The sequence below is a fragment of the Poromitra crassiceps genome (genome assembly GCF_964638095.1).
Source record: "Poromitra crassiceps genome assembly, chromosome: 4".
Classification (NCBI taxonomy): Eukaryota; Metazoa; Chordata; class Actinopteri; order Beryciformes; family Melamphaidae; genus Poromitra; species Poromitra crassiceps.
Genome location: NC_139626.1, coordinates 71,343,321 through 71,363,053, shown reverse-complemented (window position 1 = coordinate 71,363,053; position 19,733 = coordinate 71,343,321). Strand labels below are relative to the sequence as shown.

Below are 19,733 nucleotides of genomic sequence, written 5' to 3'. Positions count from 1 at the left end.
GCACTGTCACCCATTTTCTTGTACTTGGCCAATTTCCCCTTGCTGCCCCGGTCGCTGCTCCACCCTCTGCCGATCTGGCGAGAGCCGTAGACTAGCACCATGCTTCCTCCGACACATGCGCAGTTGCGATTCTTTTCACCTGACAGCAGTGAGCTTCACCGGCAGGACGTAGCACATGGGAGGATCACGCTATTCCCACCAGTTCCCTTCTGCACCGAACAGGTGCCCCGACCAATCAGAGGAGGCGCTAGTGTAGCGACCAGGACAAATACCCTCAACCCGGCTTCCCTCCTGCAGACACCAGCCAATCGTGCCTGTATGGACGCCCGACCAAGCCGGAGGTAACACGAGGATGCGAACCTGCGCCCCTCGCGTTGGTAGGCACGGAATCTACCGCTACACTACCCAGACGCCTGTATATTTTGACATTTTGAGTGAGAGCAGAAGTAGCTGAAGAGTCTGATATATAATACATGCATGTTTAGTTAAAGTTGTGTGAACTGTCGCAATTTTTAAAATGTAAACGGCATAGCCGGGGCTACAGTGAGAGACTCACGGTTGGCTCCATAGGGTCTCATTACCGTTTCCACCCAGCGGTTTGTTTAGCAAAGTGCTTATCGGCTGATCCCTCGTATTATATAGTACAGCCAAACGTGCTTGAGCAACAACCAAAATAACGAGTTAATTATTTGAATGTTTACTTCAATGTAGAACAGTAATTTCTTACACATGAGATTACTTTTAGCCTTTTAGTCATAAAGATTATTGAAAGATATTCTATATTCCAGACTGAAATGCTATAACAGAAGTGGAGTATTGGCCAGAATTACATGAACATTTCGACACTTATTCAGCGGGTATCTTGCATGTTGCGTTCAGGTGCACTGTAAAAAAAAAGAAATTAATTCCAGCGCGGGCCGCATCCGGCCCACGGGCCGCCAACTGAAGAGCCCTGGCCTAGAGCCTATACCTTACAGTGGTATAGTGTTAAATCATAGGAAATAACCAGTATGGATAACGTTTGCTAAATGGAAAATATTTGTACATGTAGTATAATAAGCTCTGTCGATCACATCATTTTGGGGACGTACTTTACGCACCGCTCTCCCACGGACATACAGAAGCACAACATTATGCAATTAATCTTTCAGTTTATCCACGGACAGAATCACTCATGTTTCATATCCAGGAGCTCTGTGTCTCATCACTGTTATTCTGAAGGTATAATGGGGATAATCTAATGTGTGAAATTATATGGAATTTGATGCTCAGTTGGTCAGTGAAATAAAGGAGGAAAGGGAGAGAGTGCAAAGGCAACATTTAAATACTTGAAAACGGGGGCAAATTGCACTCGGCAACCAAACGTTATGGGCATGTTTGCGCTGGCATATCATTAGTGTAATATCACATTATGGGCGTGTTTGCGCTGGCATATCATTAGTGTAATATAGGGCTGGGACGGAGCAGAAAACCCACGGATCGGATCGCGTGACGGATTTTGAGCCACGGATCACGGATTTTTCGGATCAGCAAAAAAAGAAAAAATAGGCTATATCAGATTTTTCCTCTCAAAATTTGATTTTCGATTTGAATTTTTAATACTATTATACTTCTCTAACCATTTGTTGCCCTGCACAGCTCAAAAACTATTTTTTTCCTCATGACACAATTTATGCTTTTACTCTGAAGGCAACTTCCTGTTTTAGGTGGCACTGCGCCTAACTTCCTGGCTGTTGCGTGCTAACGTAGTCACTTGACACGGGTAGGCTACAGACCAGACCGGGTGAGTCTGGAAACATAACGTTGATGCTACTTTATGCTACTCGGTGGCCCCACGTGTTGTTTTGTTGTTTTGTTGTTATGTGTCCAAGGCAACATTTCACCGTCCGGTGATATGTGTTCGTGAAACGTGTGCGCGCGTGTGTGTGCGTGTAGACCAAATCACCGTGACGTCACCATGTAAACAAATTTACTTCCGGGTACCACTTGGGGAAGGCGGCAGGTTTAAATGTGCGTGTTGTCAAATAAATGCTGTCAAACCCTCTCGCTGTTTTCGGCCGACTACTTTCAATTTAAATGGTTAAACGGTTGGTAAACATGCTTGTCCGACGTATCTAGCCTTTCTTCTGTGTTTGTTTTATGTAGTGTTAGCTATAGGGCTGGGACGGATCACGGATAATCCGTGACCCGTACGGATCAGCCCCCACGGTTCGGCACACGGTTCGGAACGTCGTGGTCCGCGGACCCCCCTCCCCCCCCGTTTGTTTCATTTAACGTTTAACGTTAGTGTATGAGAACGCCTGCAGCGCAGCCAGACACAGACAGGCATCATCATGGCATGCACAAGTGAGCTTCCTCAACCCTTCGCTGTAAAGTATATCTGAAGGCTGTGGCTAGTGGCTACTAAAGACAGCGTCACACAAACTTATTTCAACACCTCTGAAAAAGCACAGGAATGCGAGCAGCATGTTGCGCGCTGCACAAGATAGCCAGAGCCACAACACGCACACACACACACACGCGCACACGTTTCACGAACACATCACCGGACGGTGAAATGTTGCCTTGGACACATAACAACAAAACAACACGTGGGGACACCGAGTAGCTTAACGTAGCATCAACGTTATGTTTCCAGACTCACCCGGTCTGGTCTGTACCCGTGTCATGTGACTACGTTAGCACGCAACAGCCAGGAAGTTAGGCGCAATGCCACCTAAAACAGGAAGTTGGGTTGTTTTGCCTTCAGAGTAAAAGCATAAATTGTGTCATGAGAAAAAAATATTTTTTGAGCTGTGCAGGGCAACAAATGGTTAGAGAAGTATAATAGTATTAAAAATTCAAATCGAAAATCTAATTTTGAGAGAAAAAATCTGATATAGCCTATTTTATTTTTTTTTGCTGATCCGAAAAATCCGTGATCCGTGGCTCAAAATCCGTCACGCGATCCGATCCGTGGGTTTTCTGATCCGTCCCAGCCCTAGTTAGCTAGCTAATAACGTTTGTTTGTCTGTCAAACTTGCTGTTTTTTTGCAGACTCGTTAACGTTACAGACAGAGCTACTGACCCCACGTTAATTTAATTTAGCTTCAAGTCTACTCTGGTCTGGTCCAACAGGTAAATTAGCTAGTCTGGTCTCCACTAACGTTAGTGAAAGTGTTGTTATGAATGATATTAAACAACAACACAACACGGACGAACCATTTTTGTCTTCTTTGTCTGTTTTTGTCTTCAACACAGTTGTGCCGTCCACCGCCATTATAATGTGTGGACCTCAGGGGTACCCGGAAGTAAATGTAAACATCCCCGCTGATTTGGTCTGTTGTGGCTCTCGCTATGTTGTGCAGCGCGCAACATGCTGCTCGCATTCCTGTGCTTTTTCAGAGGTGTTGAAATAAGTTTGTGTGACGCTGTCTTTAGTAGCCACTAGCCACAGCCTTCAGAGAGACTTTACAGTGAAGGGATGAGGAAGCTCACTTGTGCTTGCCATGATGATGCCTGTCTGTGTCTGGCTGCGCTGCAGGCATTCTCATACACTAACGTTAAACGTTAAATGAAACGAAAGGGGGGGGGGGGGGGGTCCGCGGACCACAACGTTCCGAACCGTGTGCCGAACCGTGGGGGCTGATCCGTACGGGTCACGGATTATCCGTGATCCGTCCCAGCCCTAGTGTAATATCACGTTATGGGCGTGTTTGCGCTGGCATATTATTAGTGTAATATCACGTTATGGGCGTGTTTGCGCTGGCATATCATTAGTGTAATATCACGTTATGGGCATGTTTGTGCTGGCATATCATTAGTGTAATATCTTTTGTGAATCGGTCCTTGAGATGGAGCAAATAGCAGTTGCAAATGATATGCAATTCATGGTGCTATTAGCGGCTGCAATCCATTCTTTGTTAATTCGCCCCTGTGTGTGTGTGTGTGTGTGTGTGTGTGTGTGTGTGGGAGGGGTCTTGCTGCTGACTCACCACTTTCCAGCGGTCTTTGACCATGCAGTTGGGCGGCAGGATGTCGGCCTGCTCAGCCGTCCCGTTCATGTTGGCGTTGTCCTGGAGGCCCGGCACTAGGCACTGCATCTGCCAGCCTGACAGCACGCGAGCAGCTCCCAGCTTAAACGAGCCATTTATCTGAGGGGGGAGGGGGGGGGGGGGGGGGGGGGGCAGGACAGCAGCTGGTGTTAAAGAACAGACACTTTATGCACCCTCTACTCGTGCAGGGAAGGTTCAGTGAACTCCGCCCTGCTTCACACTGGGAGCATCCCAGTACTGGTGGCCAGACATGTGACTCAAGTCATTTGGTCCAAGTCTCAAGCAGACTCCAAGTCATTTTTTATTGGGCAAGTCAAGTCAGTCTTACCTGCAGTCTTACCTTACCGGTCTTTATAACGAGAAAACACAAGGTATTATTACCCGTCTAATAATATTATTGACCAATTTATCTAACCTATTCGAAAAGCATGACAATGAATTGAATTTGTATTATAATTATTGATATTCAGTGAAATAAATGTAATAAAAAATAAATAAAAAATAAAATACCTTCATAAAAAGGTAATTTCTCAACTTCTTCTCAATCAAAAACACCCCAAACATTCCCTCCCCATCACCTTGAAAGAGTGAAATGAAATACTGATTGACAGGGTAGTCATCCAATCATGACAATGCCATTCCCAGTGTGCGCTCGCATACCAGGCAGCCAGGTAACAGACAGTTGTAATGTGAACATTAATATTTAATATTTAAATATTTAAACTGAAATTAATCCAAACAAGTCATTTGAGTCATCATGTCTCAAGTAAAGTCTCGAGCCATTTCTTTTCCGTCACGTCAAGTTGCAAGTCATCAAAACAGTGACTTGAGTCGACTCGAGTCCAAATCACAATGACTGGAGTCCACATCTCTGCTGGCGGCCACTGGGACGGTCGTAGCATTATTAATAACAGGCATTATAAATGGCTGAAGCCATTCCCCTAGCTGCGAGCTGGATCAGGCTACGGGCTGCTGGGGGGGCCGCTGTCTGGGGTGGGGAGGGGCGCGGGGGGCAGGGTGAGGCGGGGTGTAGTTGATGGTATTTGCAGTGACTGGAGCAAATATCATGTGACAGGTAGCGGGCCGGACTGGCCTCTCTGGTTTCATCCTGACGGGAACCGCCGCTCGATGTTTGGATGTCTGCCAACCTGACATGATAACATACTGAACATAGTATAAGATGCTACATATAACATACCAGTGTGAACTAGATAACCATCTGCATGGCATTACCAAATACACTTTATTTGGATAGTCCAGCTGTATAGAGTCTACAGAGTGTGTGTGTAACATTTCAACACCTTATTGACATTCAACAATTCAGCTGATTAACAGATTATCTATAGAGTATTATGTGACAATTCATGAACATAACTTAGATATCGATGCAGGTGTGTGACATATCTAGATATACATAGGTGCAGGTGTGGAATGGGAAGCACACATAATCTGTTTGTTGAATCTCAACTAATAAGCTGTTAAAACAACATTGAATTGTTGAATTGTCAACTGTCATTGCCACTGTTCACTGTTCACAGTGGTTTTAGCGACTACGTTGGTAGTAGCGTTAGTTAGTTAGTTAGTGACAGACCCTACACCTGTCTCAATGTTAGAAAAAACTATCCCTCGATGAAGGAAGCCACTTATCGTCACACGACTTCAGCCTGAGTCACGCAGCGACAGTAACAAGCCAGTCACCGCCGTTGGAAAGTGTCCAGTGTTACCAAGTCAGATTTCACCGATGCTATGGCTAGCTCCCACACTAGCCATAAGGGCGAGTCCCCCCGGGATCCCCCCTAGCCCCGCCCGTGCCCGTGCGGATTATTGAGGATTTCTGGCTGCGACCCTCACCCCCTCTGCATACCAAATACCAAAAGCACGGCAAGCTCAGGAGTACTCGTGTGAGGATTGCGCCCGATTCAAGCACGCAGCGCTCCACAGACGCCTGAAGCCACACCGCTATCAGAGACGGAAACCCACTCGCCCGTGAATCTTCACTGGCCTCACGATTCGATTCGATTACGATTCGTCTGTCTTCGATTCGATTCGATTCCACAATGCATCTCGATACAGCTCAAAGTATTGCAGCTGCAAGTCTCACATCCTCAATTTTCTATAATATTATTACTGCACATGGCTACTTTTTCATCAATTAATACAAGCAGTCAGATAAATATCAAGTTGTCCGATGTTTCGTTAACGCGATATCGGAGGAACGCCTTGACGGAATTTCATCACATTTGCCTCAAACATCGACTTGGACTCAAGGATGAACAAATTCGATTTTGGTGGTCAGAGTTCAAGGTCATTGTGACCTCACGAATGCCGTTCCCACATTCGTTAACGGGATATCTCAGGAACGCCTTAACGGAATTTCTTCCAACTTGGCTCAAGCATCGACTTGGACTCAAGGATGAACTAATTCGATTTTGGTGGTCAGAGTTCAAGGTCACTGTGACCTCACAACCGCTCGTTTCATGCTCATTAACGTGATATCTCAGTTAAACCTTGACAGAATTTCATCTAATTTGCCTCAAATGTCCACTTGGACTCAAGGATGAACTGATTACATTTTGGTGGTCAAAGGTCAAGGTCAGTGTGACCTCACAAATGCCCTTTTCAAGCTCGGTAACACCATATCTCAGTAACACCTTGACGGAATTTCTTCACATTTGGCTCAAACGTCAAAGTCTCGAGAGACATGGATGTCGATTGCTCTGTTGGTGCGGTCATTCTAGTTTACTTAGAAAGTGCTTTAAAATCTTAATGTCAACAGAAATTTAAACATAAACAATTCAGCGATTATCTGTCAACGAACCGATTTGATGCATCTCGACACGTCCGCATCGCGATGCATCAATTAAACGATTTATTTTGACACCCCTAATATTTATTGATTATTATTCATCCTTACACTGTCTTTGCCTCATACTTTTTTCAGTTTTCTTTAAAGCAAAATATTTCGTTTTTATGTATGGAAGTGCATAATAATGACTATTAAATACATTTTGAATCTTAATAAGCTGTTGAAATGTACTCTGTAGACTCTCTGTAGGTGGACTATCCAAATAAAATCAACCCCAAAAATTTAATAATAATAAATGTAAATATAATATAGCAGTCTGAACCAGATCAGCATCTACGTGACTAATGTTACATAGTACAATACTAAATATGGCATTGATTCCTCACACTGAGCTAGTTGACCCTGTAAACTGCAACCTACATGGCAGTGACTGTCCATCAGGGCTCCAGTCAGTAGACCTGAGCTGGAGGGGACAGTCTATATGGGGTCCAATCTGCCATGAATGGTTATGGGTTTTCAGTGGGTTTGTGGGGTTAGACTTTAGGTTCAAAGTGATGCATGTCAGTCCTCAGACCATGCTATTCTGCATGCAATGCCACGGGCCGTCAGTCAGTCATGCATGCACAGCTCAGCTGGATCATGGAGTCTGTCTGTCTGTCTGTCTGTCTGTCGGTCCACTGTGTCTCTGACGGGAGGGACGAACCAGACTGGGAGGTGCAGGAGGAGGCTTCTAGTAGTAGTAGTAGTAGAAATGTATTTTGGTCATCTTTGACAGTTTTACAAAATACTGTATATAGATGTTTTGACTCGACAACATCAACATTATAAATTCCCCCCAGCTCACTTCATGTTGCAGTGTTTGCTGGTACAATAACTGCCAGGACATAAGATAGGTTCCAAACTGTAATCCCTATCAACACAATTCCATGAAAACCATCTATATACAGAGAAATAAATAACAATAAGACATCAAATGGATGACCGAAAAGGTATAGGCTGAAGCTATAACTTATTATTAGTGATCCACTGATATGAGAATTTTGGCTGATACCGATAACCGATATTAACATTGCTGTTATGCCCGATAACCGATATTTGCCGATGTCGATATGATCTGTATAAAAACTGATTTCTATGATAATCACATTTTTGTACATACTGAAAAACACATGTAAACACTGTGAATTTGAAAAAGCAATGCATTTCATTATTTCAAAAACATTTGGAAAAGCCCATAAATCATAGATTTGCCGCATTGTTTCCTCTCAATGTGACCATTTTGGCTGATGCCGATACCCGATATTAACATTGCAACATCGGACCGATGCTGATATGTTAAAAATTTTGTAACATCAGCTGATACCGATATGATTGCCGATATATCCCTACTTATACCTACCATTTTCACATTACATTTTTAGACAAAAACATGTCATGTAAAAAGGGTAGGCATAATAAGCTATATGTTATTTATTTATCTGTATATACATTTTGTAAAACTGTCAAAGATGAATAAAATGTCTACTACTAGAAGCCTCCCCGTGCACCTCCCAGTCTGGCCTGTCCCTCCCTCTCTACACCTGCACCTCCCAGTCTGGCCTGTCCCTCCTCCCGTGCACCTCCCAGTCTGGCCTGTCCCTCCCTCTCTACACCTGCAGTGACACAGACTGAGCCATCTGTCAGTGGGATCAGTGTACATGTAGTGAGACCTGCTGCAGTTGTCAATACGCCACTGAGCCGCCAGCCAATCACTGCAGAGGGGTGGGACCACAGCATTTCCCCAGATTGTCTACACTAGTCATAAAGAATACTAATTATATAGTGTAGTATTATGCTGCATAGTTCAGTACACAGTATAGTACAGCCTAGTCTATTATAGTATATAGTTAAGTATAGTTTTACTATTTCATAGTATAGGATAATATATTATAATACTATATAGCATTGTACGCCTATATTATTAGTATAATATGGTTTAGTATAGTATAATATAGTTTATAAAATGGGTAGTTTGAATCAAGCAATCTCATTGGTCCATAGCATGCTATATGGAGCATATACCACAGCTAGACTTGCGAGAAGGGCGTTTAAGCAGCACTACAGAAAAAGCTGACTAACTTGTGCAATTCACACCGGTTTCAATTCTGAAATCCATTTCTTGCTTAGTTGCTCGGTTGCTGAGAAAATAGCATTTGACTGCTAACCCGGAGACTGCGACAATAACACTAGCCTGTTTTGCTGGGGTCATCTCGCCATTCCGAAGTGTCGGCATTCCGATCATTGACTTCTATGCTTTCGGAGAGGCGGCCCTTTTTATCTCCAAAAAATGTTTCGCCGAGAGGTTAGGTTTAGGGTTAGGTTCTGGGGTAGGTTAGGCTTAGGCGTGGGGGGTGGGAGAGGTTAGGTTCTGGGGTAGGTTAGGCTTAGGCGTGGGGGGTGGGAGAGGTTAGGTTTAGACGTGGGGTCTGGGAGAGGTTAGCTCCAGCCGGTCCCCCGGGTTAGGGTTAGGGTTAGGGTTCTTTCGCAATGGCGAGACAGATCTCAATTTTGTCGGAATGCCGGTATTTCAGAGTGCCGACATTTCGGAATGCCGAGGTGTCCCCTGTTTTGCTAGCTTACTTCAGGCCATGGTATATGGTTATTATATGACAGCTAAGGGGCTAAACAATGGCCCTTAAAACCCATGGCCCACCAATCGAACATTCTACAACAAACACAGATGTTTGTTTGGTGTGCCATGGCTGTCTGTCCTTGTTTGGAGATGTTTGGTCAGATGTTCAATCTGTGTTTGTCTGTTGTTATGTTCTATGTGCCCAGTTGTCTCAATAATCATATTCAGGCTCATATCTTCTATGTCTAGGGGTTTAACTGGCACTAATGGTTCCGTAACATATGAAAGAACATGGATAGCAAGTAAGAGTAGCTAGAAAGGCTGTCATTAGAGGGAACGAGAGGTGGCTAGCCTACCTGGCTAGCTTAACTTGTCCCAGCCCAGGCGATGCTTTAGCTTCCCTCGGACAGCTCATGCTGCTGGGGTGGATAGTGCCCAGTGCTGATGCACTATCCCGTTCAGGTGGACGCGAGACAAAAACTTGGGACGAAAACTCAGAAGTCACTTTATATAACGAAATGAAAAGGGGGAGCGCGGATGACGCTGTCCTTACTTCCTCTTCTGTTTGGCCACATGACAAACCCTGCTTCAACAGCTGCCAATGGCAGTTGTTGGATAATGTTTGATTGGTGTGACATGGGTTTAGCTGTGATATAATAACCATATACCATGGCCTGACATGAGCTATTAAGTAAAGTATAGCTAATTTCAGTGAATGTAGACTAGAGATGCACCAATCCACTTTTTTTCAGTTCCGATCCAATTCCGATCCAAATTTGGATATCTGCTGATATTGATTCCAATCCACCTTTACATAGAAGCTGGCTCCTATACTGTGACATCATTTAGTGTTTAGTTGATTACTTGATGACCAAACTTTGGTCATCAATTAACTCATAGCATTAGTTACCTGGTTGATAATATTCCACAATATTAAATTCAACAATTAATAAAGGTCATTAGATATTTCCAAAACAATTGATCCACCCAAAATGATCAAAATAACGTTTCAACAAACTGACAATTAAACACCCCTGCCAATTTACCACATTTGGTAAAGTGGAAAACCCACCAAATATTTATACGTCTAAAGTAATTCCAAAACTAAGAACAGTAGAGTTCGCTAATTGCCAATCTGGGGACGCAGAGTCTATTTTTATTTGAAAAATAGACTGGGAGAGCCCTACAACCGTTTTTCCCAGCTTCCTGTACAGCGCGCCTCTCCTGCCACCGTCACTTCCTTTTCCACGGCTGTTTCGACTATTCGCTAATAATGTTAACGCATAAACACACTGCATAGAAGACGTCAACTCGTCTTACAACAACACTGGAAAATGACTGGAAAGTCACGGCGCAAGTTGCTATTTAGACTGTAAACAGTGGAAAAGGAAGTGACGTGGCAGGAAAGGTGCGCTGTAGGCTACAGGATGCTGGGAAAAACGGTAGGGCTCTCCCAGAGTCTATTTTTCAAATAAAAATAGACTCTGGGTTCCCAGATTGGCTAACTGCTAACATTACTAGCACATTACTACTACTACTACTACTACTACTACTACTACTACTACTTACTAGCATTGTTTCATGTTATGTTATGGTGGGTTTATGGTCCAGCACAAGCTACATGTATGAATGGAATCTGGATCGGATCGGAACGTGGATCGGCGACGTCATTCCCGATACCTATCCGATATGTGAATTACGTCAGTATCGGCACCCAATACCGATATCCCAATACTGATATGACATCTCTAGAATGTATAGGCTATTGGAGGGCCATGCTGTGGTTCCAGCAGTTGAATGTGATCAAAGCGTCTCAACAGCAGATCAGAGTGAGACATCCTGCCAAAGATCTTCTCTATTCCAGACCTCAGTGTCCTCCTGTCCTTCTGGTGTTTAGGAGTTGTAGAGGACTAGTCTCTTAACAGGAGAGTGGGGGGCAGGGGGGACAGGGGGGGTGCTCTGCCAGAAGCCGGGTTGCATCATTCCAGTTGTTCTGAGTTTAGAGCAGCTGAGAGCCAGCAGCCAGAGCGGAGCAGAGAGAGCTCACCATAGTTCTGAGCTGCTGGAAAACCTGACGGTTTACAACAAATCCCCTGCCTCTGTCAGCCTGCATAACCAAACACAGGTTAGCACACATTACTGTTAACACACACGCCAAAACAGGTTAGCACACATTACTGTTAGCACACACACCAACACAGGTTAGCACACATAGAGCATGGCAGGAATGAGTCTGCTTGGGTTCGTCATGGGAAAAGTGAATGGGGTTTTAGAATGGGGATTTCACTTAAATGCATGAAATAAGGTCTATGGTTAACAAAAGTTTATGGGAGTGCGAATTTGCGTTCAGCAGGATAATCTTCACAAACGTGAATAACTTTTATGACTTTTGGAACGTAAATGCTAGGGGTGCTCCAAAAAATCGATTCTGAAAGGATCGCGATTCTTAATGCCACGATTCCTGGATCGATTCCAAACTCCCAAGAATCGATTCTTAAAATCTTTAAAAAAAAAACACACACAGTGCACCTGAACGCAAGATGCAAGATACCGGCTGAATAAGTGTCCAAATGTTCATGTCATTTGTGTACTGTACTGCCACGGTGCCACCACCTCTTGCACGTAAGAACTCTGGTTAATGTATTCCCCCCAAAATCTATAAATCCTTCTCAAAGTCTACAGATCCCCCCCAGCCTATAAATCCATCTTATCTGAAGAACATAAGGGGGGAATTCCCCCCTAGTTTGCAAAATGAATTTAGGCCCTGACTGTAATACAGAAGTTGAATTTGAAGTTCAGCATTAATACACTTCTTATATTTACCTTTGTGTGTTATTGCAATATAAAACTACATAATTGAGAATCGATTCTAGATTCTGGAATCGAGAATCGTTGGAATCGAGAATCGTTGGAATCGAGAATCGATTCTGGAATCGGATCGTGACCCCAGGAATCGGAATCGGATCGGATCGTGGCTTAGCCGGATCGGAGCACCCCTAGTAAATGCGTTTTTTTTTTACTTGCTTTTTAGAAAACACTTCAAAAGGCATAACAGTGATTAACGTTTGTGAAGATTATCCTGCTGAACCCAAATCCGCGTTCCCATAAACTTTTGTTAACCACAGACGTTATTTGATGCATTTAAGTGAAATCCCCATTCTAAAACCCCATAGACTTTTTCCCTGACGAACCAACATGGCGGAGATTTCTAATTAAGCCTACAAAAACCCACACAGCAACACAGGTTAACACACATTACTGTTAACCCACACACCAACACAGGTTAGCACACATACAGTACACGGGTCACGCGACACACCAACACATGCAGCCTGTTACACCATTGGCCGGCGGTGGCGCGTGACACAGTCATACACGGTGTGAGTTGTGTATGTGCGGCACTGTAAGGCCATGTTCACATTACAGGCAAATCCGATTTGCTGCTAAAGTCGTTAATCATCATTATCTTGATTGGTTTCCCAAATCTGATTTGGAAGTGTGTCCGGACTGCCACAAATCTGATTTGGGCAAGTGTTCAAGTCGGATCTGTGTGTCCAAGATACAATGAGCGAATGAGCCAACATACAATGTTTCTGGCAGTGTTCGCATGTCTGCTCTCTGCTCTTCCCCGCCCCCCTGCAAAAGACACTCTCAAATCTGATTTGGGTGATCAGCGCGTCCACACTGAAGTCACATCAGTCGAAAGCAGATTGGAAACTACCTCCATATGTGGTTTGGGAACAGTGACACAAATCAGACTTGGAGCGTCCAGACATCAAACCAATCTGGATAGAATCATTAATAGGTCACTAAAGTTCACAAATCAGATTTGGCCTCCTAGTCTGAACATGGCCTAAGTGCTCCCGCCCAGACAGGACAGGACTACCGGTAGTTCACTAGCCAGCCTAGTGCTTCCTGAAGCCTGCAGCTAGCTAGCTGCCTGAAGCCTGCAGCTAGCTAGCTGACAAGAGTCACATAAACAAATGGGATTAAAATGCAGGCGATGATTTTGTACGTGGAAGACAAAGCTACATTCCACATTAGCTAATGTTCCAAATGTTCTATATTATGTAAGGGATAAACAATCATTTTAACGCACGAGGTGGGGGTGAAAAACCAGCTGATGCGATAGCGGAGGGTGGTTGCCTCCACGAAGTGCAGAGTTGATTATCTCGCATATACCATAGTCATTTGCCAACAATATAAAAGCATTTGCAAATTTTTGGTGCAAGTTTTGCAATCAACATCTAACGTTTTTTCACAAGTTACTGTTTACCTAGCAACACTTAGGGAACTGACTAATACCTGGAACATCATTACCATCCCCTCTGCTTCTCGTGCAATGGAAACGTTGTTCACTGTTCCAGTAAATAGTATGAACCTTGGATACGAGCTGGTATGATGGAGGGAATCTAGTCCGCTCAGCTCATGGATGAAAACCTTTTATTGGCTCAGCTGAGCCAAAAAGCTAACCTTAGCTTGTAGCCGGTCTTCAGCTTTGCCGGTAGAGAAAGTGACGTCACTTAGGCGACAGTGCATGTAGTCTTTCTGATTTTTAACTTCTAGTGCAACAGTTTGGCGACAAACTGCGACTTTCTTGACATGCAAAGTTACGTTTTAAATTGACAAAATTAGCGTTGGCACCCCGTGGCACAATTCAAACGGGATCAAAAAAAGTAACCTTATTCTCCGTCCACCGCCATTCATATTTTTCGCAGCGCTGGTACAGGGAGAAAGCAGGAAGTGACGTTTCACTTTAGCTCTCTATTGTCCCCAAATCAATATCAAGATTTTCACAAATGATGAGATCGGCTCTGTCGGCCTGAAGGAGCGAGATGAAAAACATTAGCTGTGCTGTTTGATTAAAGAGCTGTGCAGGTTGGACACGGATGAATTTAGAACGTGTGAATAAACTTGAGCCGGACTACGTGTGCGTCAAACGATTTGAATGCACACCTGCTGACCAATCCGAAAAGAGGATTCACCCAGACCATGGTATAATTAAAAATAAAATACATTTAAGTTTCAATGGCAAATTTACCCAGAGATAATAACACATTTTAGATGTGCGCATTATCCATGATACCGTGAAACCGTGGTATTTTCGCCTAAGATTATCATACCGTCAAAATGTCATAACCATGCCTACAACACACACACCAGCGTTAACACACACAGCAGCTCAACACAGGTTACCAGACATTACTGTTAACACACACACCAACACCGGTTACCAGATATTACTGTTAACACACGCACCAACACCCGTTACCAGACATTACTGTTAACACACACAGCAGCTCAACACAGGTTACCAGACATTACTGTTAACACACGCACCAACACCCGTTACCAGACATTACTGTTAACACACACAGCAGCTCAACACAGGTTACCAGACATTACTGTTAACACACACAGCAGCTCAACACAGGTTACCAGACATTACTGTTAACACACACAGCAGCTCAACACAGGTTACCAGACATTACTGTTAACACACACAGCAGCTCAACACAGGTTACCAGACATTACTGTTAACACACACAGCAGCTCAACACAGGTTACCAGACATTACTGTTAACACACACAAAACTAGTAGATGAGTAACAAATGAATGAATAGGCTGGATGAATGAATGGATACATGGTTCTACAGGTTCTGATGCAGATAAAAAGCTCTTTCTCTGTATCAGCTCCTCTGCACTCTGCAGTGCACAGTCATGGCTCCTCTCTACGCAGGCGCAGTCCCACATCCTCCTGATCAATATATCTGGCTCACACTGACCCATTATCAAACATGCGTACAGTATGCATTCATTCTGCCCACATGACTATTAAGACATTTGTATAGTGACATATTACATGTGTAACGAGGATACACAACTTAAGTGGACTGACTGCCTGAAGGACTGAGGGGAGGGGGGGGGGGGGGGGGAGGTAATAGATGCTGGCTGTGGGCCAGGGCAGGTTTTTGGACCTACCTGGCGCACAGTCCGCTCCTTTTCCGTCTTTTGGGAATCTTCATCTGGGATTTGATTTTGGCACAAAACGTCCTGAGCCAGAAACCCCACCGTTCCTCTGAAGCGGGCCAAGCGGCCTCAAGCGTCCCACGACTCAAGCCACCATCTCCCCCACAAACCCCCCGGGATCAAACCAGCACGCGTGTCTCCTCTCAAATACACACACACACACACACACACACACACACACACACACACACACACACACACACACACACACACACACACACACACACACACACACACACACAGGCCCCCCCCACACACACACACACACAGGCCCGTCCGGCGGCTTTACGCAGGCATCGAGCACATAAAGGACAGCGCCTTTCTCAGCAGTCCAGCAGAGAGCCTGAGCACAGACTAGTCCCGCTCAGAGCGTCAGATTGTGTCCTCCAGATGCTCTGACTTCACCTGCTCAGCCTCACACTGCAGAGAGCCTCTGCTGCAGCGCCTGCCTGGGATCAAACCAGAGAATAAAAAGCCGCACAGACCGAGCAGACACCCCAAAACCTGCTCAGGTGAACGTGGGCCGGCCGTCAGTGGCTGTCGGTGGGTGTGGATGGGTGTCGGTGGGCGCCTTTGGGTGTCAGGTTCTCTGTCAGCTCCAGCCTGTTTGTCCGCACTGCAGCTTTGCCACTAGCAGCGTCAAGTCAGTGCGCATCAACACAACCCACTAACACAACATCCTGTCAGACCTTTCAAAATAAAATCTCTCTTTCACGAACATGGGCTGCTGCCTATATATATACATATATATATATATATATATATATATATATATATAGTATATATATATATATACAGTATATATATATATATATATATATATATATATATATATATACAGTATATATATGACGTCACTCGAGCAGTTCATGATGTGATCAGTGATGGTCACTTGAGCAATTGTGACATCATCAGTGATGCGAAGTTGAACAATTGTGAGCTGCACATGCCAATAGAGCAGGTGAGGTCACACAACAGCCGAGCAGCTGAGCTGCGAGTGAGGCCGAGCAGCTGAGCTGCGAGTGAGGCCGAGCAGCGTATGAAACCCGTTTGTCCGATCAACTTCAAACATGGGGAGTGTGCTTAGGGGGACCTGATGGAGTGCAGTGCCGAATTTCCTGCTATTCAGCATAGTGCCACCTACTGGCAAACACCTAAAGTTTATTTCAAGAACCGTTTGTCCGATCGACTTAAAATTTGCTGAGTGCACTTTAGGGGACCTACTGGAGTGAATTTTGTGGAATTCGGCATAGCGCCACCTACTGGCAACACAAAAAGTGGTTTATCTCAACAACCATTCGTCCGATCTACTTCAAACTGGTAGAGTGTGCTGCTGGGAACTGCCCAGAACACACACAGACCTTACACACACAACACAATACCGGGCCGGTTATATATATAACCCAACCATGAGGACATCTCTCATCAGGAAATGTGATAGACACCATGAAAAAATACAATCTTTTTACTAACTGTTTTACAGCCAGGGATTCATCTCACATTCAATATAATTATTACTATGAATATTTTTTACATGATTTTTCTTGTTCTGTGCGCCACAAAGTTATGCTTTTATTTTGAAAGCAAACTCACCCTACTGCTACTCTTACTCTATCTAACTGTAGTAACTTGAGACAGTTCAGCCATCCATAGATTAACAGTCTCAAGTCACACACACACATAGACAGAAAAAATAACGGAAGACATTTTATGTAATTTTACCTTAAAAATAAAAGCACAACATAAAATGTTATTTACTGGGGCGTAATACATACATTTATTGATAGACTATGGACTGCAGCTGGACACTTTTCTGCACAGCAGACAGCACATGTATGACATGCTTCCTGTCTGTTGTTTTATAGGCTATAGTTATAGTGAAGAAACCATAATGCTCATGCATTCTGCACACTGCAGTTTCCTGTAATAGTCCCTCCATCCTGCAGCTTTGTTATGATAGGTTGAAGGAAAGACACATTCTGTAATAAGCAGAGGTGGAAAGTAACTAATTACATTTACTCTCATTACTGTAATTGAGTAGCTTTTTTGTGTGTGCGGCTATCAGTAATTCTACTTTTACTTAAAGGATGGGTTTACCGATGGGGAATATGAATATATATTAATTCTTAAAAAATCTTAAATTTCGAATCCGTTGAAATTTTTGAAATTGCTTGTTCACAGCCAGAGAAAAAAATAAATGAAAAAAAAAAAAATTGGGCCAGGTGACGCGTTTCGACGCGAAACGCGTCACCTGGCGCATTTTTTTTTTTTTTTTTTTTTTTTTTTTTTTTTCATTTTTTTTTTCTCTGGCTGTGAACAAGCAATTTCAAAAATTTCAACGGATTCGAAATTTAAGATTTTTTAAGAATTAATATATATTCATATTCCCCATCGGTAAACCCATCCTTTAAAGCCCCATTCAGTAAGTTTTCCAAGTTTTGCTATTGGAGAAACTGCGCCCTCTGGGTCCAATAGTATCGATAACGATATCGCCGTTCAAAGTCAACAAAACACAGCGCCAGAAAGCTCTATGTACATGTTGTGACATCGGGTACTCACCACGTGATGAAATAATAATCCATAGTTCCGTGAAACATCATTTTCGTAGCAAATCCGAATCGAGTTACTTCCTTGTTTTCCTGAAGACAGCGCTTCCGCTGTACAGCGCATGCGCGCATCCTTTTCTTTTTTCTTTTTTCTTGCCACGGGACGTGGCAGACAAACTGTTTAGTCCCAGGGCTGGCCAATGGAGGGCGGTGTGGGATAAATAAAGTCGAGAGTCTCCCTATTACAAGTCAATCTACCATGTCCTATGACTAAAAAGCTCTTATATTACAGTAAAAAATGTCAAAAATCTTACTGATTGGGGCTTTAAGTACAAATTTGTTTGAAGTAATGTACTTTGTTACATTCAGTGTTGGGCAATTTATTTCAAAATGTAATATACTACATATTACTAGTTACTTTCATTTGAAAGTACTAAGTTACTTTACAATATTACTGTTTGTGTAGAGTAACTCGTTACTTATTACACTACTTTTGCATTTCTTTCTCCAAAATAACAGTAGTAGCAGAATGACATCGCCGCCCCAGAACCATCCCAAAAAATTATTTCCACTGTCTTGAAGTCAGTGTAAACCGTCCAAAATTCTAAATGTTATGCTTTTCCTTTGTTATTGTCATCTATAGTTGTTATTTGCATAAAACACACAATTTGATTAGGAAATTATTGTATCTTTAGTTAAATATGTGTTTGGATTTTTTTTTAAGTAACTCAATTTGTAACTTGTGTTACTTGACAAAGTAACTGGTATAATATTACTGAAATCATATTGGTAATACGTTATATTACTGAGTTACTGATAAAAGTAATATATTACATGCAGTGTTGGGGGTAACGCATTACAAAGTAAGGCATTACTGCAATCACATTACACATAACGAGTAGTGTAAGGCATTACTGTTCCTAATTCCAGTAATCACATTACACATAACGAGTAGTGTAAGGCATTACTGTTCCTAATTCCAGTAATCACATTACAGTTACGAAATCAAACGCTATATGTCATTACTTGCGTTACATAAGTTCTTCAATTATCAGCAGGATCAGGGTTGAATCTGCAGGATTATGGAAAAAACATCAAATGTGCACAATTATGTAAGACAACAATAGCTGACTGTAAAAGTTGCTAATTTCTATGGATGGGCTGGTGGGACGGGGAGGAGTGATTGGTTAGGTTTAGGCATGAGGAGTGTTGGTTCAGGCCAATCAGAGGCAGTGATCGCTCCGCCCGATCCATTGTGGCAACTTTCATAGGAGGTCAAGGCAGATGGGAGGGACATGGCAGTGTGGTTAGGGTTAGGGTTAGGGTTAGGCAGTGTGGTCTACAACTTTTGAGGGGTGCAGACTGCAGATATGCTCATTACCTCACATCTAAGGCGATGTTGTGGAGTAATGCAAAAGTGATGTAACGAGTAGGGTAATGAATGACTTTCTCCATGGAGTAATTAAGTAAAGTAAAGCATTACTTAATTTTAAGTAATGTGTATATTACTTTTTGGAGTAATGACCCCCAACACTGATTACATGTAATATGTTACTTTTGTAATGAGTTTTAAATTGCTTCATTTACAAAGTTAAATAAATCCAAAGTTTCCGCAAGTTTTCTATGAACTGTGGATCATAAACTGCCCAATCTGTTGGCCATTGCTAACTGCCAGTGTTGCCAACTTGTTTCAAGGAAATTAGCT

General features: G+C 43.3%; 1 protein-coding gene across 1 annotated transcript in view; it reads right to left on the bottom strand.

Annotated features, from left to right (window-relative positions):
- Window positions 1-15,527, bottom strand: part of ttbk1a (tau tubulin kinase 1a) — a gene marked incomplete at its 3' end in the record, with an annotated part of 108,313 nt that extends 92,786 nt beyond the window's left edge. Inside the window, exons 1-2 of the mRNA XM_083634949.1 lie at window positions 15,435-15,527; window positions 3,975-4,133 (exon numbers count right to left, since the gene is read on the bottom strand). Of these exons, the coding sequence (XP_083491075.1) occupies window positions 3,975-4,082 (108 nt within the window). The 5' untranslated portion in view covers window positions 4,083-4,133; window positions 15,435-15,527. The remainder of the gene's footprint in view (window positions 1-3,974; window positions 4,134-15,434) is intronic.
- Between the last annotated feature and the right edge of the window lie 4,206 nt (window positions 15,528-19,733).